The following is a 20437-nucleotide window of genomic DNA, read 5'->3' as shown; positions in this document are numbered from 1 at the left end:
TGAATCAAATCGATGTATCAAACGGTCACACTGCAGATTTAATATCTGTATAGCACAAAACAATTTCCTAATTAAGTTTAAATACATGCATATTTTAAAATTATAATTATTTTAATTAGTAAATCAAATCCGATCGATCGACCGATCATATCTAAATTTTATATCTATGACTGATGAAACAACAACTCACAGAAAAGGAAAGAAAAGTATGTAGATTTGTTTACCCAATTTAAGCACACGCTGACTAAAATTGTGGCTAAGTTGAGTTGCAGCATTCAATTATCTATCCTTTTGATAGAAGATGGATCAGTGGCACATGAAATGTAAAGTTGGGTCAAACAAATCCTGATTCAAGATAAAACTCATGAGGAACAAATATAACATTACAACAAAAATGAATATTTGTTTCAGAATACAAAATAACCTCTACATCACAAATCCTCAGTACACAAGAAGAAATGACCTACGTATAAAATTTACAGGTAGCAAAGGTTAAAAACAGGTCCAAAAAATAAAGCCAAGCACTCGAATTAAAGAGCACAACTAGAAATTGGTTATTGACCATTTGATAAAAGATCACAATTTGAAGTGACATACACCACGAATCAAGTTCAACTGTGATAATATATAATATATACATGTGTATTCTGCAACTTTCCTGCTTCTCACATATGGCAGACACAAACATAAATATATTTCCAGAGTCTGGTAGGTGTTACTGTGGTACAATCTTTTTAACATGCAGATTTATGGCTTAGTAGAATTCACGGTCGGGCAAGATCAAAGGAGCAACCAGAGTCCAGATATATAGGGCAGCAGTAGCCCACTCGGTGCAGATCCGCACCCATACCGATGTCCATCCGACATCAATCAGCTCTGAGCTTTCAGAGATTGAACCACTCCATCCGGTGAGAAGCATGGCTGAGTACATACTGGCTAGGGCAAAGATAAGGTGGAAGAACGTGTATGAATAGCTAACTGGCCGTGCTTCATTTTCTTTCTTTTCTGGTTTTCCTGATTCTGCATCACCAGCTTCGAGCAGTGGACTTCTCGAACCTACAAGATAATCAGTGTTGACGGGAAGTGGTAAAATTGGAAAAGCTAATAAGTGAAAGCATAAGCTACATATAGTGCAAGGTGCTGAATTGCCTCTCATAGAAAGAATTTTGGTAGGCATCAACATCTACTCGAATCCTTAAAGAAGAAAAAAAACATAATATAATTATGGTTACAATGATGAATCTTGTTTAATGAGAACCATTAAAATTTTCTGTATCTGGAACCAACATAAATTCCGCTCCAGAGACAATGTCATTATTATGGATAGAATGCTAAATATAAATGTAGTGAACAGAAAAGATGTTGAGTTTAATCGGTACCTGATTTTGGAGAAGATGGTGGTGATAGAAAAGTAGTAGACGATCCTGCCCGAACAGCAGAATAGACAACAGAGAGAACTGTTGTGAGCATTCCGAGAACCAGCGTACCAGTGGAAACTTGTTTCACATGATTATGAAGACCATTGCATGCATAGTCTCTCGGCTCACTCGAAAGACCACTGTAGCATAGGTATGCACAATAAATTGAGATTACAGAGGAAGGCAAGAGGCTCCCGTTCACCTATGCAAGTGGAAAAGTTAATCACAAAATAATGATGTAGGGTACTTCTTAAAATTATAAGAATGACGAATAAAAATATATATTTTTTCCGTTGCAGCACATGCATCCAAGATGTTATATGGAAAAAAAGTGGCTCATTCCTTAAATTAACAGTCACATAGAGCATATATAACTAACTTCCTTCACCCATATATCTGTCCCAATGATTTTGAGTCTAGCATCCACAGCTACTGCTTAGGATTTTCCATCCTTGGCCGAGTAAGGTCCAGCTCAAACACCAAATGTGAGCCCAACATGGTCAAATTCATAAGTTGAAACTTGGTCCCAGTCTAGCACTCAAACGAGTTACAAAACCAGTTAAAACCACACCCAATTGTGTTAAAATTTTACCACAACCAACAAAATAAGGTCGCTTAATTCTTTTGTAGCCCTAGCCTCTTTTGCTCTTCACAAGCAAGCAATCCAAGACAAGCCACAGCAATGCTAACTACAACATCACCAATACATGGAGTGACCTGCCATTGATGACCCTCTCTTTTGCTCTCGACCTTTCATAACATGATCTCAACACATGCCAATTGCAAATAATCGTGCCTTCTGCTGTGACTGCTACCACTGCACTTCAGTATCAACGTTAGCTGGCCAATTGTTGGTTCCAAAGCCACTTCAACCCTCCTCCCACATGGGTTGCCAATCTGAGTTTCTCTTGCAAAGTCCAGGGTTTTCTTTACTACCTTATGATCTACAGATTCAAGAGTTCCTGACTTGGTTAGGATGGGTTGGATGGAGTTGTAATCACGGATTGGAATCAGAACAAAATGTTGTTGCCATGCTACTTTATCTTGATTCAGTCTTTTGTGGTGTCTCAAATAACCATTAACAAGACATGTCAAACTATATGCATGCCTGATGCAAGGCATATTATTGTCGATGATCTTTAAGCTTGAGATGTGCTGGTTGATATGCTTGGATGAGAGAGCATTTGCAGGTGTCTCAAATAACCATTAACAAGACATGTCAAACTATATGCACGCCTGATGTAAGGCATATTATTGTCGACGATCTTTAAGCTTGAGATGTGCTGGTCGATATACCTGGATGGGAGAGCATTTGCACCTATGACCAATGCTACATGAGATGCCTGGATTATAACACATCATGAGCAGAGGGAGGTCATGCTATGCTTAACTAAGATAGTAGATCATGCAGGTCATTACAGACATCAGATTACACCATGGGATACCTAGGGCAGATGGAGCAAGAACAGTAACCATATGGCAGCAACAGTTTTATTTTTCATATGACTCATCCATCAGTACCGCATAGGCGAATAGATGTTTGGATACACTGGATCATAGCCAATGTATTTGTCATACCTAAGGCACTTTTAGCAATGGGCACGTTGTGTTCATGATGTAATCCATGTGTTTCACCACATAATTTCACTTGGTGTACTTGTCTATTTCTTTTACTTCTTGTTGCTAATTGGAACCATGTCATTGATGTTCTGACTGAAGTATAGAAGATTTTCTTCGCTTTATTTCATAATGTCAAATATTTCTGAATTTTTTCCATGTACTGCCAGAACCTTTTTAGGTGTCATGGTCAAACAACTACCCAAATCCAAATACAAAACATTGAAACATGGTGGATGGTATGGGTAGGAAAGACAAAAGAGAAGATCCCAAAAAGATACCCAAGTATCATGATGGAATTAGCCAATTTCTCTCTGCTCCAAAAATCAAAAAAATCCCTGAAAGAGCCATCAAAATTCATAGGCTATCTTCTTAAGTGGGACTCCAGTGCACTAACTAATAGTCACAGCCAAATGTCTGGAAAAAGCCGATTAAGAAATGTATTCCATGGCATCTAAGATCACGGTGATTGGGATTCCTTGGGGACACCATATGGTCCTCCAACAGTATAAAGTTTTGTTTAAGATATAAACAATTTTTGTATTTCTTATTAAAGAAAATTAATGGACTGCACAAATGTGTATAATGCATACATGATAAAACTACTAACAAAACTCAGATATTACAAGCCAATATGATGATCATGGAAATCAAAAAGATTAATGAAAATTTTGATTTAGATAAATGCACATTAATGCCGACCTCATAAAAAATTTAGCAATATAAATACCTGAGGGTGTAGTGCAACAATAGCAAAGACAAAAGCAAGAATCATTGTCATGACGATAAAGAAAACATTGAGACCACAATCATGACCAGAGGGGTTGAACCACATGAAGAGCACTCCCGAGAATGCATATGTTGCTAGGTAGCACACTACTGTTATAGACAGCAAAGCAACATACCTGCATGGTTAAATTAAGACGTTGACAAATTAAAGAAATGCTGTAATACTAGTTCCAAACAGTTGCAAGTAGCAGAGTTACAAACTTGCCATTTCTGCTCATCTTTCTCGACCCATGCATCATTCCATGTGTGCGTAAAATCGAGAAGTATGACCACTTGAACCAAAAGAAAAAAACCAGATCCAAATTTTGACAATGTTTCTGCAGATAACAAAAATAGGGATGAGGAAATTACTGTTTGAGCTGAAGCTCCATGTCCATGGAGACACGTTAGCTTGTTGGTAAAAGAATGAATATCAACATATGAAGGATTAACATCAGATATTTAAAATAACAAACTTATACTAGAAGAATAAGATAATTAGATTATTATGAAGTAAAAAACTACTAATGAAATCATGTTACAGTGTTCTACTTATACAAAGAGATGCATGTGCATGGACAAATATATATTATACATCTATGTGAACAAATAGGTCATCAACTAGGTACTTCCCATGAAAATGCAGGTGAAAGTATAAATAATACTATCACGAAGGATTGTCCTATCCCAAGGACATGCAAGAAAAAATTTTCGTTGTGCTTGGCTACCATGCCAGCTGTATGATCATCAGAAGGCATATAGCAGTGGAAAGAAACCATTGTGGTCTTATGCTCTTATTGTAAAAAGTGTGGTCTTAATGTTCTCATTGCAAAGATTTTCACAATGAGAAAAACAGCTCTATGATAACAGGGACCATGAAGAAAAATACAATCTGTCCTTTTGAAACAAGTTTGTATTATGAGTCAATAGGCTGTCGGCTAGTTTAGGAGAATTCCTATGAGAGCAAGAGAGAAGAATAAGCAGGATGAGAATAAAAAAATCATGGTGAGCAGTTGACACAAAGTTTAGCACCAGTCTCACTCATTTTTCTAAGAATTAGTAAGAGAAGAATAAGCAGGATGAGAATAAAAAAAAAATCATGGTGAGCAGCTGACATAAAGTTTAGCACCAGTCTCACTCATTTTTCTAAGAATTAGTAACCTTGTTAACTTTTTAATAACCAAGCAATCCAGAAAGTTGAAGTCCTTTCTAGTATTCTGGACAGAATCTTGAAGCTAGATGCATTTAGCTTACAGATAATCTTTGGTTGAAAAAAATGAATTAAGAGAGAGTGGAAGCATGTTGTAGATCACAAGTGTACAAGTCAGAGTATGACCATCAAAAAGACGAGAATGGTTGTTTCAGAACAGGTGTAAACTTGGGTTTGTCATCAACTACAAAAGGATTGAACTTCCAACTTGTTGTCATAGGGGACCTCACAGCATATTGTGGCATGATGGTTGACTTTTAGTAAGTTTTTCAGATTAACACATCAAAAGACATAGTAGCAGACAGTATGCTGTCTTTCCTAGAGACAACAAATTCCTTCATAATATGTAGTTATTCATCTATTTAATTAAAGCAATATATCAAGGAAGGTCTACGGTTTCAATCACAAAGTCCAATTAATGGAATTAAGCATAATAGAACAGAATATCATGAACATCTGACAGTTACATATACATTTCCAGTAATCCAGTGAGTGCATACTAAAATCAGAACTTGAGTGGAATGCTCACTATCTTGCTGAAAATGAAGGGCCTAAGGCAGAAATTCGACTAGATGTTTATGCTAGCACAAATGACCACAAAATTAAGGAGCATGCATGACATAAACAAATTTATCAGCAAACATGAAGTCACTGCCATAATGATGGACAGCTAAACACAAAAAAAAACTCATGACAAGGACAAAAAATCAAAAAGTTTCACCGATTACCATAGATTGTAATGACTATGTTTGGAAGGAAAAACATAAGAACAATGAGCAGTGCCCAGATAATAATTTTCACGATCCATCCACCATGGTGCCATGAATCTCGTTTGTCATTCTGGTCCTTGACACCAATCATAAGCAGAGCAAATATTGCAAAGAACAAGAAATTCCCTAGACTGACACGAAGGACAGCATTGGTCTGAAACCATTCTTTTGGTGGGGCATGGGTGAAAGTATTTATCCCTGCATAAAAAGGAAGAGTTTAAGTATCTAATTTGACAATAACTCATTCAGAAAAATCAATTGTTGTACATAATCTTACAAGGTATGCAATTGATGATATAAAGATAAAGTCTGAACTGTTCTTTTAACATGGGAAATAATCTCAGCAACTACTAGAAAAAAAAAATCAGACAAGCAATTAAATAAACTCTCCAATCATACCACAAGTGTGGTTAGATTATAATTGTATCATACCAGAAAGGGATTACTAAATGAAAATGTAGCCCATCAATTAACTAGCTATCTGTACCTCTCTTTCTCCTTGATAGTTGATAGCGTTTAAGAGATTCCAGAAAATGTAGCCCATCAATTAACTAGTGGGGACTGATATCCAAAATTTCTTCATAAAAATAACTGTTGCAACAATTCTGCATATTCTAAGGGCTTATTAGTATGACCACATTATTGCTAGCAAAAGAGTAGAAATAGCAAAAATCTCTTATAAATCCCTAGAAATTCAACCAAGTAATAAGATTTGCTCTCTAGGTTCTTCATCACCTATAATCATCAGCTTCTACTCCTGGATTATGATGAGGCACCGTCAATTAACAAACTGCTAATCCTCCATCCTTATATTCAAATCATTTGATAGAATTTAAGAAATGAAAAAGAATCTCAGCCAAACAAAACCAAATAGTTCCTTCTTAGGTTCAGGCAAAATAGCAAACAAACAAACAGATGATTATTATTAATATCTCAGAATTTGTCTCTAGCTCCAGTGCCGTAATGAGAAACTTGCAAATTTCCTTGTCCCAATTAGGCTGGCTCCAAATGCTTCCATGTCAATTTTGTATTTTCTACATTATAAAGCCCTAGTTTTTGATTCACCAATTTTTGTTTCAAGTAGAACTTAAGAAAACCAATAAAAACTCGTAGTTTGCTTGTCAAAGCCTGCTCTTAGCCAAGCCTAATTGATAAGCTGCCTGTGACTGATCTATACTGAATCACCAAAGAGTAACCACTCTTATGAACAAAAATTAGGAAAGAATACCAAGTAAAACTAAACACGAAAACAAAAGATCACTGTTATTGTCTTCTTTCGTGGATGGTATTAGTTAGCCGGTTCTTCATCAATCCCAACTTATCTGTAATATGAAACATATATATTTTAAAACCTACTTCATATTGGGATCAGATTCTATAAAATACCCAAATGGAGCAGCAAAGCTACATGGTGGTCACTGACCAAGGAGGCTATGGTGTCCCTTGACCTGACAAATGACACCCAACTTCCTGACCAATGATTGTTTAAACCAATTTTCCAAATATTCATAAATTTTACTCAGCATCACTCAAAACTGAACTTTTAAGTGATACATTGCTGTCAAATATATGAAAATGATTTGTATTTAGTACATCCACCATAAGAGTTTTCATGATCTGCAGCATCAGAATTCCTAAAAAGGATGTTATATCCACATATGCATATAGATGAAAATTTTACTGAGTTGCTTTTCAATTCTATTATCCATCATGTAGACTTAGGGGTTACAAATAATGGTTTATACATTTAAAGTTATAAACTTATAATTACATCATTTTTAATTAAAACAACTAAACACATGGTTGATAATTTCTCGTTGTCCTCCCTTAGGGATGTTTCCTCGTTTTGCCCTTAATCATAGGATAATTCTCGGATAAGTGATTGACACTTTTGATAAATATTCCTCCCTCAAGGATCATGAAAACTTTTATAAAAACTGTCATGATATTAAGTTCAAACTACACACAAATTCTTCATAAAATATTGACCTTTGAATAATGAATAAGATGGATGTTTAGCTTATAATTATTGCACTAATATCTTATGAAGTACTAGAGAAAGATGAATAGACATAGACCATAATTTTGTTTGTCTCAGCCAAAACAATCTTTTATTTCTTTTTCATATGCATTTGAGCACTTCTTATAAAAAATAGCTTGTTGATTTTCTTCTCATACAAAACTAACGTATATTCATACATGTAATATCCTCAACACAGAACAATTTATTTCCATATCCCTGCCAAATCCTATACTACCTCAGTTGTTTTCATATTCACTTTGTTGCATTTATATCAATATTTATATTTAGACTTTATACGTTTTGGGGCAAGCCACTTTTAGATGTTACTGGGTGAGACAAATGATTATCATTTGGACATCAAGCCATTGAATAATTAAATAATAAATCAAAAAGGACTACTAATAAGGAATCAAGTGCCCTCCAGTGTACCAATCGATTGCTGGATGACAGGATTATTGCATCACAATGTGTTATTTGTGACTGACCTATACTCACATCAAATCTTTTATCAATAAGATATTAATTGGAAGAATATCATGAGTCAAAACAATGTCCAATAACATCCACACATGATCAGCTAATGTTGTCCAGCTTGAAGTGTTGTAATCATCTCTTCCTACTGTGAGTATAAGAAGTTGCATCGCATTCTTGCCCTAATGAATTCTATTGCCTAATGGCACCTAAAAGGGCAAGATAATTAACATCAAGATCATGAAAATCTTGTACTTTCTTCAGACTAAGCTCAAAAGTCTGGCAGTCCAATTCGACTAATCCCTCAGAAAGCAACCACTTTAGACCTTCCAACTTGCAGTACTGTGATAATCCCCTTCCTCCTGTGAGTATAAGAAGCTGGCTAACATGCTTGCCCTAATATTTTCATTTGCAAGGAGACATGGTAAAAAAAATTTTTGGTAAACATTGGCTCTTTAAAAGGAGATCATTAACATCAAGATCATGAAAATCTTATACTTCACCAAGAACACGATCTAAAGTCTGGCGATCTAATTCGACTAATCCGTGATAAAGCCACCACCTTTAGCCTTCAAACTGCATGTTTGTTGCCTGGAAACACATGGACAAGTATCATTCCCCTCGTTAAACATAAGAATCTTCTCCAGACAACCAAGACGCCTAAGACACTTGGTTCCTCAATTCTGAACAAATCATGGTCTGATTTGACATGGCAAACGCGATTACCTACTTCGTTTTTTCATCCCTCGCAAGTAAAAGCCCGATTGACGCATGCCACAAGACGAGTGCAATTATCACCAACAAACAACCATTAATCGCGAGAAAAATGAGTTTTGGTGGGAAGAATCGTTCGCTTAATGTGATAGGAAAGAAGGACACGAGAGAGGGCTTTGTGCGTGTGTCAAACCTACATGGGATCTTCTCGAGAAGGGGGGCGGCGACCTCGCGGAGGATCCAGGAGATTATGAGGGAAAGGGCGAAGAGGCCGCAGTAGCCGAGGCGGGCGGAACGGCGGGAGATACCGGCAGCGACGGAGGTGCAGAGCCCGCAGGTGCAGGTCGCGCAACAGGACGCCAGACACGATGCAGCCCACATGGTGGCGATCAATCGATCGATCGATCTCTCTCCTCTGCTCCCTTCTCTTCGTTGGTTACCTCTAGAAGCTTTGGGATCTTATCGCACACGGTACCGAACTAACACGCCAAATAGGCATCAGTCGTGGCGATGCAGCTCAACCCAGTCATCCGCCAGTCAAACTATATTCTCCTGCATACGCGTATTGCGGAGATTCCATACAAAAGGCTTATTGCTCTCTTTGTACACATTTTTTATCTCACTAAATTTCGATATTAATTTTTATATTTATATAAATAAGGAAATTTTACAAAAAAAACTTCTTTTTTTTGTTTTCCCGATAAACGTCCCCTTAACAACGTTTTTTTTACCTAAAATTAAGAATATTCTTTTTTTCTCTCTTTTTTTCTATGGATCGATCCAATTATAATATTTCTATACTATATAATAATATTTTTAGCAATCTTTAAAAGAATAAAAAAAAATATAAATTTTTAAAAATTATATTTATCGTGTAAAAATATTGTGATTGAATCAATTGACTCAATAGATCTGTTCATAGGAAAAAGGAAAAATAAAAGGAAAAAAGGGAAGATGACCAAGATATTTAGGTATTAGGTAAAAAAATGCTAGAAAATTATAAAAATGTGGGGTCAAAAATAAGAATATATATATATATATATATATATATATATATATATATATATATATATATATATATCATCTCCATGCCTTTGCTGATGCTGATTGGGTAGAGTTTTGATGACATAATATATATATTGGGGTATATTTTTTTTCTTGGACCTAATCCAATCAATTGGAGTTTCAAGAAGCAAATGATAGTTGCACGTTCTACACCGAAGCTGAATACCGTGTCATTGCCACCGTTGTTGCAGAACTTAATTGGGTCATGAATCTCCTCAAGGAAGGAATCAACATCAACTCTACTCTTACAATATATTATGATAATGTCGGAGCCACTTATCTATGCGCTAATCCGATATTCCACTCATGCATGAAACACATCGCCATCATATGTCTTGTAAATCGTTTTCATCACATCAGTCCAATCGGCATCCTGATAGAAGCATCGTCTTGCGATGGCATGATAACAGTCAATGTGATAATAACCTCAACAACAACCGAGATCTCCGTAACTACATGATGAGATATATATATATATAATATAAAATATATGATGACGAATTCCTTTGGGAAACAAAAAAAACCCTTCTATTCTCTTATTTCCACCAATAAATCAGTTTAATTTAAGACATCTCTTTACAGCAACATTCTTCCACGAAGAGAGCTCTGCACTTATTCCATGGCTTCTTGGTCAGCTCATCCACCGCTGCAAGTGCTCACGTTCTCAACCTATAACGTTGCAGCATTAGCAGTGGCATCGAGCTCATTATTCTGGTTCTTGGAGGCCAAAAAGCTTCTTGTGATGGCCGCGCCGGGCTCCCCCACCACCTCCTCCCACAGCTCCTCCTCCTCCCCCCGCCCTCGCCTTTGGAAGAACTCGGTGGCATCGATTCGGTGCACGTCCCACCCCATCGCGCAGAAGCGCCGGATCTTCTGCAGCTGACAGCACGCCAGCCTGCAAGTGTTGGCCTTGATCGCGTCCACGGCGGCCTCCAGCATCCGCGCTTTCACCTCCCCGTTGCCTGCCGAGTCCTCCGAGCGGAAGTAGCCGTCCATCTCCGACACGCCGATCGATCTCCAAATTCCTCTCGAGTAGTCCCCGTCCGGTCGGAACGCCGCCCGTGCCTCCTTCACCAGCCCTTGCTCCACCATCTTGTCCACCCGCGACGACACGAACTCGTGGAGCACCGGCAGCTCGACGTCCACCCACAGGAAGCAGCAGTCGTAGCGGGACCGGAACTCGCCGCCCGCCCCCTCGACCAGCTCCTCGATGTACGAGTTGGACCCGCCGGCGACGATGGGGAGGCCGCCGCGGCCGAGGATCGACTCCACCGCGCGCGTGGCCTCGCGGCGGAAGTCCGAAGCGGTGAAGTCCGCCTCCGGGTGCACTACCCCAAGAAGGTGGTGGGGGACGCCACCGGACTCCTCCTCGGTCACCTTGTTGGTGATCACGCCGAGGCCGTCGTACACCTGCATCTTGTCGGAGTTGACGACTTCCCCACGGAAGCTCTTGGCGAGAGCGATGGCCAGCTTGGACTTGCCGCTCCCAGTCGTGCCAAGGATGAAGACGACCTTGTCCTTGTACACCATGCGTGCAACTGCGGGGACATCAACGAGGGGAGGAAGCAGCCTGCATGGTACCGAAGGAACCCTCGGAAACCAAAACTGGATGAGGAAGAGAGGGGAAGAAGGCATCCGAAAGAAAGAAGAACAGCGATCCGCTTTGCAAGATCGAAGCATGGAGTTCCAACGCTGCTCTCTGTCAAGACATGCATGCAAACTAAGAAGCACTGAACTGAAACTGTGATGAGCCATTATAAATAGATGTTGCAGTGCAGCTGCTGCTTCCATGGCAAATCTTTAGTGATCAATCTAGTTCCACGCAAATTACCTTAGAACAAGAGAAGAAAAGGGATGTCCAACTGGGTTGGCTCCAGCACTCCTGATCTGCTCTGTATCTGTTTATGTCAGCAAAAAAGATAGAGAACACGATTCGGCATTTCTGCAATGGTTATTTATCACACTCAAACCTGGATCTCAAAGTATCTTATAGCAGGAGAATGTAGCATATCTAGCAAGAACAATTATAGAGGCTCGTGTGCTTTAAACTACAGGAAGAGAAGATGTCAGATTTTGCATATAGTACAACACCATAACATCTTATTATCATAACTTCATTACATTATCTTCAACATGATGTTATCCGAATGAGAAGGTCATAGATGAGTAGTGTAAATATACATAATAAATGTATGGGTGATATCCTACATGATCTACCAAATCAAAGACATGCATCCCTCTAACGCTTTGGATTTGGCAGACAAAACTACTAAGATATATAGCAAACACCTACTGTGATATTTTGAGACTAATTTCCACTAGACAACTGTGCAAGAGATGCAACCCACGAAATGCCAATGCGCTTATCGAGGAAGACGAGTTCCTGCTCTTGAGAGTGAGAATAAATGAAAGGCTTTTGGATACTGTGCACAGGTATGCATGGGAATCCTATGTCCTTATCATGCATATTAGTAGAAAATGCTCCAACCGAGATCGAACTCTTACAGAGTTGCTTTATTTTTTTTTGTCGATAAATATTAAAAGAAAACCAATGAGAGGATTACAATTCATTGAGTGTGAAATTTCAAGGAGTTATGGAAATTTATGGAGGTTTGATTTATGATAAAGAAAAGAGAGAAAAAGAAATATATATTTTTAAAAAAATATATTTTATATTTTTTCAAAAGATATCCATTTTTATTTTTTCCTAACTAGTATTTCTAATTTATAAAATATCTAAAATATTCTTCACAAATTTTTTCGTTAAATTTTTTTTGCCTTTTTTAACCAGTTTTCAACTACAACATTATTTTCATTTGGTTCATTTATAATGTTTTTCATAAACGTTTTTTTATATATTATTATAATATTATATTTTTAAGATTTTAATTAATTTAATTAAGGTTGGGAGTACATTTAGATTGAGTTAGTCTCACAGTCTTTTTATTATGGTAATAGGTGAAAAAAATTTTAAGAGATGATTTATTTATTTTCTAAATCAAGAGTAATATATAAAAAGTTAAACTAAAAAATAATAATTAAGAAAAAACTTAAAATGCAAATATTTAATTAAAGATTAAATGTGTAAAATATATAAAATTTATTATTTTATATTTATCTATATCATAATATTCTATCAATATCTACCACCTTCGTTGTAGGATTCAAGGGTCACCACACCCCGGCTTCCCTATGCTTTGAGATTACAACTATCTCACCATCTTGCTACGTGGCTTCTTTTCCTTCTCCCTGTGACCATCCCATCTCTTCGTTCTTTCGTTCGACCCCGGAAAAGTAAAACGCAAGATCAGATTATTTACAGAAACACCCCCCTACCGGTCTTCTCCCAACCTTCTTCCTCTTGTCTTCTCTTCTTCCGTTCTCCCCGTTCTTCTTTAACTCTCCCCATCGATAAGCAAGAAGAATCTCCATCGATTAGCAAGAAGAAAGAAGGAATAAAGAAGAAGAAGAAGCATGGGCCAATCATCAAGCAATTCGAGAAGAAACGACTACCACCGTCAAAATCCCTCGTTCTCCTACTCCTCTCCTCCTCCTGGTCCGAACCAGTCCGCTACTTCTTCCTCTCATCTCCCGATATCTCCGCCGCTTCCACCGCCATCGCAGCCGCCGCCGCCTCGCTCCAACTATAGCACGCCCTACCCGATGCCTTCGCCTCCTAACCCTAGCACTTCTTATTACCACCAATCCAGCCCTTGGACGTGCCGGCCTCAGCACCCACAGCACTATGGCCCCGGTCGGACCGGTGGTTGGTGGATGCCACCGCCTCCGCCGCCGCCGATCCACTCTCCCGGGATGGCTGGTCAGCCGCCGGCGCTGCCGCCGCCACCGTTCGTCGAGCAGACCAAGACGGTGAAGAACGATGTCAACGTGCATAAGGATTCGATACGGCTGGTGCCTGATGAGCAGAACCCCGATGATCATCTGGTCTCTTTCACCTTTGACGCCATGGTCGATGGGAGGTATCTAATTCTCCTCGCCATTTTCTTGCTAATGCTTCTGTTTTTATTGAATTCACAGTTTGTTCAGTAGAAGATCATCGATAAGTGTTGATTTTGGTATGATGAAATTGAATTCGCAGTTTCAATGCTATTACTATTCCCTGTCTCTTGTGAGTTTTATCCTGACGAAATGCATCAAGTTTTTTAGCTAAGGCGTTATCTTTGGGTTTTCTGAACCATTCTTTCAATGCATTGAATACTTTCATCATTGTCGCTGGGTCACTGTTTTGATATCATCAAACAAGGAAACTTGATCTGGTGATTGACAATTTGGGAGTAACTATAACTTTATTCTGTTGTTCAATGGTTCACCTTATTTTTCTTTTTTTGGTTTTCGAATGGTAATGTCAAGTACCCATTAAAAAGACTGAGATTATTATGTAGTTCCACTCGTCAAAAACATCAAAGCATAGAAAGATTTAGATCAATAGATATCTCAGTAGACTACGGAAATGGTTTCTCTGGTCGCTTCATCTGTTTCAGTAACTGATTCTTCAGCATTATGTGCTGCATATGAACAGACTATTCTTAAATGCTCAGGCTACTTTATGTAATATTTGGGCTTAATTCAATCAGTTTGTGACTTGCCAATTTCAACAGTTTTTCCTGGAACATAAAACAGGTAAGTAACCTGAACAAAAGTGTATGTTAGCTACACAAGATTAATTCTTTATACATTTCTCTCCTGTAGCTCATTACAGCATGCCAACTACAACCATTTCTACTTAATTTTTCTCTTTGAATTTCCTAAAGTTTTAAATTTCTTTTGATTAACGATTTAAGTTAACTGCTGATTATAATCTAGATATATTGGATTATGCTATGCTGTAACTTTTGCCTCCATCATTATTCTTCTCTTTGTCTGCCCTTTAGTACATTCAGGCAGTTGCAAATAGTAGTTCTAAATCTTCAACTGAAGAAGGAAATTGCAGGCTGGTATATCTTTTATAAAAAATTGTAACCCCTGATAACTTGCTCAACAACATGGTACATTGTTTACCTAATATGATACCATTCATCTTAGCTCGTAAACTCAAATTGCCCATTTTGAGTTTTGTAATCATGGAGAGTGTTGATGCTCTTGTTTGCAAAATCCTTTTAGTATGGTCCAGTGACTGGTTTTCCCTATAGATGAAAAATGAAGTTATATAAAGATCTTGTCATCTAACTGAGTGCTTTGAAAAATAATGTAAGCATGATCTTCAGTTATGTTTTTTATATTGTTTTCTAGATTCTGCTGTCCCAACTTATTTCTCCATCTTTGTGCCTCCTGCATTCAGAAAAGTTATAGCATTTTCATTAGTGTTGATCATAGAAAAGTGTGTCTGTTATTGATCTGTTTATCCTTAGAGTGCACTTCCTTGTAAAAAACCAATTTACACTTCATCTGTATTGGTCTTCATTTAACCTAAAATACTAAATTACTGGCATAACTATGCAAATATAATTGATCAGGATTGGTCAATTTGCATTAAAATCTATTTGACGAACCTCCTCAAATTTTGTTATTTGGGATTTTGACAATGTTCTCACTTAAAATAAGATACATGTCGTAACACATATATTGGACATATGCTGCTTCAGTAGTGATGTTTAGTGATAACAGGTCTATGTTGTTTGGCACTTATGCTGTTATCATCTATTGGATCAAATCATGCACTCCATAGCTGACACTATTCCTTTCCATGTGTTTCTTTCTTTTCTCAAACTTTTCCCTTTTGTCCACTCTGTATTTGTTTGTCTTCTTCCCCTCCATTTTCTTCTCCTCCTCCCCTCCTCTTTGGTGCAACATCAGCATACCAGGTGTCGGGACGCCACTATGTATAGGACTTACGCTGGTCTAGTCAGGGACCAGCACAGGTCTTGTACCAAAACTTGACACATTGTTGTAATGAACCAACTACTAGGGGTCAGCTATAGCGATCATACCTGTCATCGAACTTTTTATCTTTAATCACAAATTTAACTGTGAAATTATGCTACCATAAATTAGAAACTGTTCTGTTACAATTAAGACACATTTACTTGCAAACAGTATCGTAAGATTCTATTCACTCAACTTATGTGCTCATCTCCCATCTAATTATTTCTGACTATAATATAAGTTTGTTACTGTTTGAACAATTTTTTGATTTTGCACAAAAGGTTTAAAGTTGACTTTGATAACAGTGTTACAATTTATTACTTCGCCAAGGAAGGGGCCAATGCCACTATCTCTTCTATATATGTGGATATATACACACCTAAAGGAATAACCTTTCTTAAGGGACTTGGACAGACATTCATCCAACCTTCAGGATCTGGTATTGACTTGGGATTCTTCGATTTGGATGAGCTCTCAAAGCCATTAGAAGGTGATGTCTTCCCTTTGGTAATATATGCCAAATCTTGCCGACCATCCCCATCCAAAGATGTTCATGGTATCCAATCTTCAAGTCCTGCTCATGCGCAGATCACTCAAGCTGTCATAGAGAAGAGTGATGATGGGAATTTTAAAGTCAAGGTAGTAAAGCAGATATTGTGGGTTGAAGACGAACGATATGAACTACAAGAAATCTTCGGCCTGAGCCCAGTTGAAGCAAAAATTAGTGGTGGAGATGATGATGATATGGGAAAAGAATGCGTAATCTGTCTGTCAGAACCAAGAGATACCACTGTACTTCCTTGTCGGCACATGGTTAGTCCTCAACAAGCTTTCATTTGTTTCGTTACTAATATTGTTACAAGATGAAACTGACTAGTAAATGTGGTTATGATGGTCCCTCACCTTTTGTGTTATTGTTGGTTAACTGATTGTTTATGTCACTTTCAGTGCATGTGTGGTGAGTGCGCTAAAGCATTAAGGCTGCAATCAAATAAATGTCCTATATGCCGTCAACCTGTTGAACAATTGATGGAGATTAAGGTCAATACCGCTGACCCATGATAGACTTCAAGGTTTCTTGGTATGTTAGGTTTTGCAAAAAAATTTTCTTAGTGTGTGTGTATCTGTTTTGAATAAAGTTGGTGACTTTCATGTACATTGATATATGTATACAGCTTCATATTGCAATGTTGAAAGTTGAAAGTATATTAATCTTTTATCACAATATCTGTGTACCCATGTCAGTTGAGTCAGCTGTCTGTGATTGTGTTGAATCTTGTCCAGTTTGGTTATATTGCACTGTTGTTGTTCAACAGTTAAAATATTGAATTCCTCTGTTGTTATGATCTGCATGTTGTAGTGGCTTCATACATATATTTTGTTGGTTTGATATTAAAATTTCATGGTGGTTGTTATAGACTCTCCAGGTACTGTATATTGATCTTGCCCTACAACAGTGCTATCAACAATTACAAAGAACATGTCTGAACAAAATTTGCATGACTGTTAACAATCTAGATGGTGTTTCTGTGCAAAAAAAAGAAAAAAAGTTGCAAAATAGAAATTGTGGGAGCATCCTTAACTTGTTCTGTTATACAAGTTGGTTGTAGTTAGTATTGTTAATATTTGTGATCCTCAGGTTGTTCAAATGATTTAATTTTAAAACATGGTTCATGTTTCAACATCATTCATAGAATTTATTAATTAAATTTCAATTGGTAGGTAATTGCCTTTAGTTCAGTTGGAACATGAAGAAATTCAACTCAGGTTGAAGACGGCACACAAACACTAAAATAACTGGGGCATCATTCCTGGTTGATTCTTAAATTGCTTTCAGAAGACTTCCTGATACAAGCTATTTGAGTTATCATAAATTTCCAGCCTAAATTCCACTTTGAAGCATATATCATAGTAAGAAGTGTGAATATTTACTGATTATTTGTGAGCAGCTTTCTTGCACTTGCATGTGCAACATCTTCAGTAAGGACTGGTCTACACATGTAGTGATCCTTATGTAAATGAGGTATGAATTTACGCCCATATTTTTGACCAATGTGCAGAATGTCTGCATTTGTTGATGCAATGTATGCCTTATGTATGATTTCAAACAAGCCTGCAGGTTGCACTTGGTTGCTTGTGATTTTAATTTTCTGTAATTGCAGTTGCAGCACATCTGCAAATCTAGGTTTTGCACATGCATTGAGAGTGAGTTGTTTGCCTTTTGCCTTTTAAATAGTTACAACATGCTACAGATTTTATTTGGTGGCTGCAGATGTAACCTGCACATCCAAAAACTATTTTTGGTTGCTTAGAAATGCGTTTGTGACTACTCTAGGGAGCCCCTCCCTGCATTATATCAGCTCCTATCTGCAACAAGTTAAATTGCAGCTTTTGATTTAGGTTATAATTTTAACTAGACAGACTCAATTTGCAGAATAGCAAACAGGTGTGTTTCAGTTGTCGTCTACTACAGCTGGGCATTTGATCTGAGAGACTACTCTTCTTATTCTACTTTCACTTGCATTTTATTTTGAATCGTCTGACTTAATTTGATCTTTCTGTGAAAAGATTCAGATGGCAGTGATGTTTGCGTGGCTCGGACAATAACCATCTCAATCTCTGGTATGTCTCTTCTCTCCAGTCTTCTTTTAGAACTTTGGTTCAGCAGTTATGGCTGTTTGTCGATTGACATACAGGGGTCCACAGGCAAGGCAGAGTGATCAGCAATCCAGCAGCAGGGCTGCAGAAGGACTTTAACAAGGTCTCTTCTGTCCACATCAATGCATGACAAAAATCTTCCTGATGAATCTTTCGATGCATCAAAGTGATTTGTTCAACCAGATTTTGCAGGTTAGCTGAATCAGCTCGGTTTTATCCAGCCACCTATTTTTTCTCTTCAAATTGAATGTTGTGGTCTCAACATAATTATATATATTGATACTTTTTCTTTTTGTCAATTATTTATCAGGCAAGAAGCTTATAAGAAAAAACAAATAGGAAACATGTTTGATAAGATAAGAACAATAGTTTCATTCGTTTTTTATTTTTATTTTTTCACAAGTAAAGTATTATTTACTTCCAAATAATTCAAAAGAAAAAAAAAACAAAACAAAAGGCAACCAAAACGATGATTGTAGGCAGTGAATTATGTCTTTTTGGATCCAAGTCCTCCTTTTGAATGACCAAACCGTCTCTCTGAGCCTCGAACGCTCGAAGGTGACAAAATATGAGATGACCACTCAAATAAAATTAGTGTCCTTTTCAGGTACTGCCATTGATGCACTTGAATATCTTCTTATTTAGTTCTTTTAGACTTTGTCCCTTCACTCTTAGCCTCTTTAAGGACAAGAAATTTATTGTCTAAGCAAATCAAAAGTGATTTCTTATATTTTAATAGGACATAAAGGACAATATGATTACATTTCTTTAATGGAGATTTTGACTTCTTTTTTTTTTTTTTTTGAATTTTATCGTCTCTGTTCTATTATTTGAATAAAATGGCAATTTCGATTTAGTTTGGTTTTTTTTTAATTATCTTATCGTTCTAATAGTGATTGGGCACTACCATCTGCTATTTAAAAATATGCTACAATTACAACAACTTGACTAAAAGTAGATTTAGTAATCGAATAAAAGTTCGATAGAATAAGCCTTCCATCCACAGTGTTAAATCTAATACTTACTAATAAAAAAAAGAAAATTCTCCGGGCAGTATATTTCAACACAATTCCCAATCCATTCTCACTATGGAAGTAATCAAAAAGTAAAAAAAAAAAAATCCCATTTTCTTATAATATTATTAATCATCAATTCTTGATATGGGATTATTAGAAAATACATTTACCACTATATTTAACCCATAAAATAGATAGATAGAATTTGTAATTAGGGAGGTCCTTAGGGAGTTTAGAAATCATTGATTCAGTAGATGAGACATGATCGACTGATTTATTTTCTTAATGAAAAGGAGTCACTTTTTGCAGGCATTAATGGCGTACTCGTCTGGCTTCGATTACCCGCCACGCCCGTAGCAACCTTTGCGGGTACTGCGTCACTTGTGTTACCATCATTTGCTTCCTTGTTCACTGTTGGGTATCTCTGTAAGCTGAACGATGAAGTTTCAAGCAGAAGCAAACGAAAGCCAGGAGACAAAAGAGTGCAGTGGGAAAGAGGACTGGTGGCTGCAGTGCATACGTCCGCGCGCGCATGTCAAACAGCACTGCTGTCGGAGATTCTTCCTCTCTTCCTCCTCCTCCTCCTCCTGCTGCTGCTGCTGCTGGTAATTTCATCTTCTTCCCTCTCATTATTTCGAACACTAATCCATCCTAAACTCTGTCCTACAAATCATATCATTTAATGCAAAACAAAGTAAGAAAAGGACGAAACAGTCATCTGCTTAAAAGATTCTTTCAATACGAGTTTTGTGTGATTGCAGAACTCTCTCTCTCTCTCTCTCTCTCTATATATGGGACTACAGAATCCATCCCATGTAACATTG

At 37.4% G+C, this 20437-nt stretch overlaps 3 protein-coding genes across 3 annotated transcripts; 1 reads left to right on the top strand and 2 right to left on the bottom strand.

The window, feature by feature from the left end:
• Positions 1 to 530: 530 nt before the first annotated feature.
• On the bottom strand, positions 531 to 9508 carry LOC135619167 (uncharacterized). The gene is made up of 6 exons (XM_065120903.1): positions 9189 to 9508; positions 5742 to 5981; positions 4030 to 4141; positions 3766 to 3940; positions 1380 to 1620; positions 531 to 1056 (listed from the first exon to the last, which is right to left on the bottom strand). Exons 1-6 carry the CDS (start codon positions 9370 to 9372, stop codon positions 755 to 757), a joined length of 1254 nt encoding a protein of 417 aa, XP_064976975.1. The 5' UTR covers positions 9373 to 9508; the 3' UTR covers positions 531 to 754.
• A 1217-nt stretch (positions 9509 to 10725) lies between these two features.
• LOC103978079 (adenylate isopentenyltransferase 5, chloroplastic-like) lies at positions 10726 to 11691 on the bottom strand. Its single transcript, XM_065147569.1, has one exon. It carries the CDS (start codon positions 11689 to 11691, stop codon positions 10726 to 10728), a length of 966 nt encoding a protein of 321 aa, XP_065003641.1.
• Positions 11692 to 13347: 1656 nt separating this feature from the next.
• LOC135582655 (probable E3 ubiquitin-protein ligase LUL4) lies at positions 13348 to 17282 on the top strand. The gene is made up of 3 exons (XM_065120893.1): positions 13348 to 14036; positions 16245 to 16752; positions 16888 to 17282. The coding sequence occupies exons 1-3, from the start codon at positions 13531 to 13533 to the stop codon at positions 16999 to 17001; spliced, it is 1128 nt and encodes a 375-aa protein (XP_064976965.1). The 5' UTR covers positions 13348 to 13530; the 3' UTR covers positions 17002 to 17282.
• The last annotated feature ends 3155 nt before the right edge of the window (positions 17283 to 20437 follow it).

Source organism: Musa acuminata, chromosome BXJ1-3 (genome assembly GCF_036884655.1).
Source record: "Musa acuminata AAA Group cultivar baxijiao chromosome BXJ1-3, Cavendish_Baxijiao_AAA, whole genome shotgun sequence".
Taxonomy (NCBI): Eukaryota; Viridiplantae; Streptophyta; class Magnoliopsida; order Zingiberales; family Musaceae; genus Musa; species Musa acuminata.
The sequence above is the reverse complement of the archived record's forward strand: the minus strand, read 5'-3'. Positions and strand labels throughout refer to the sequence as shown.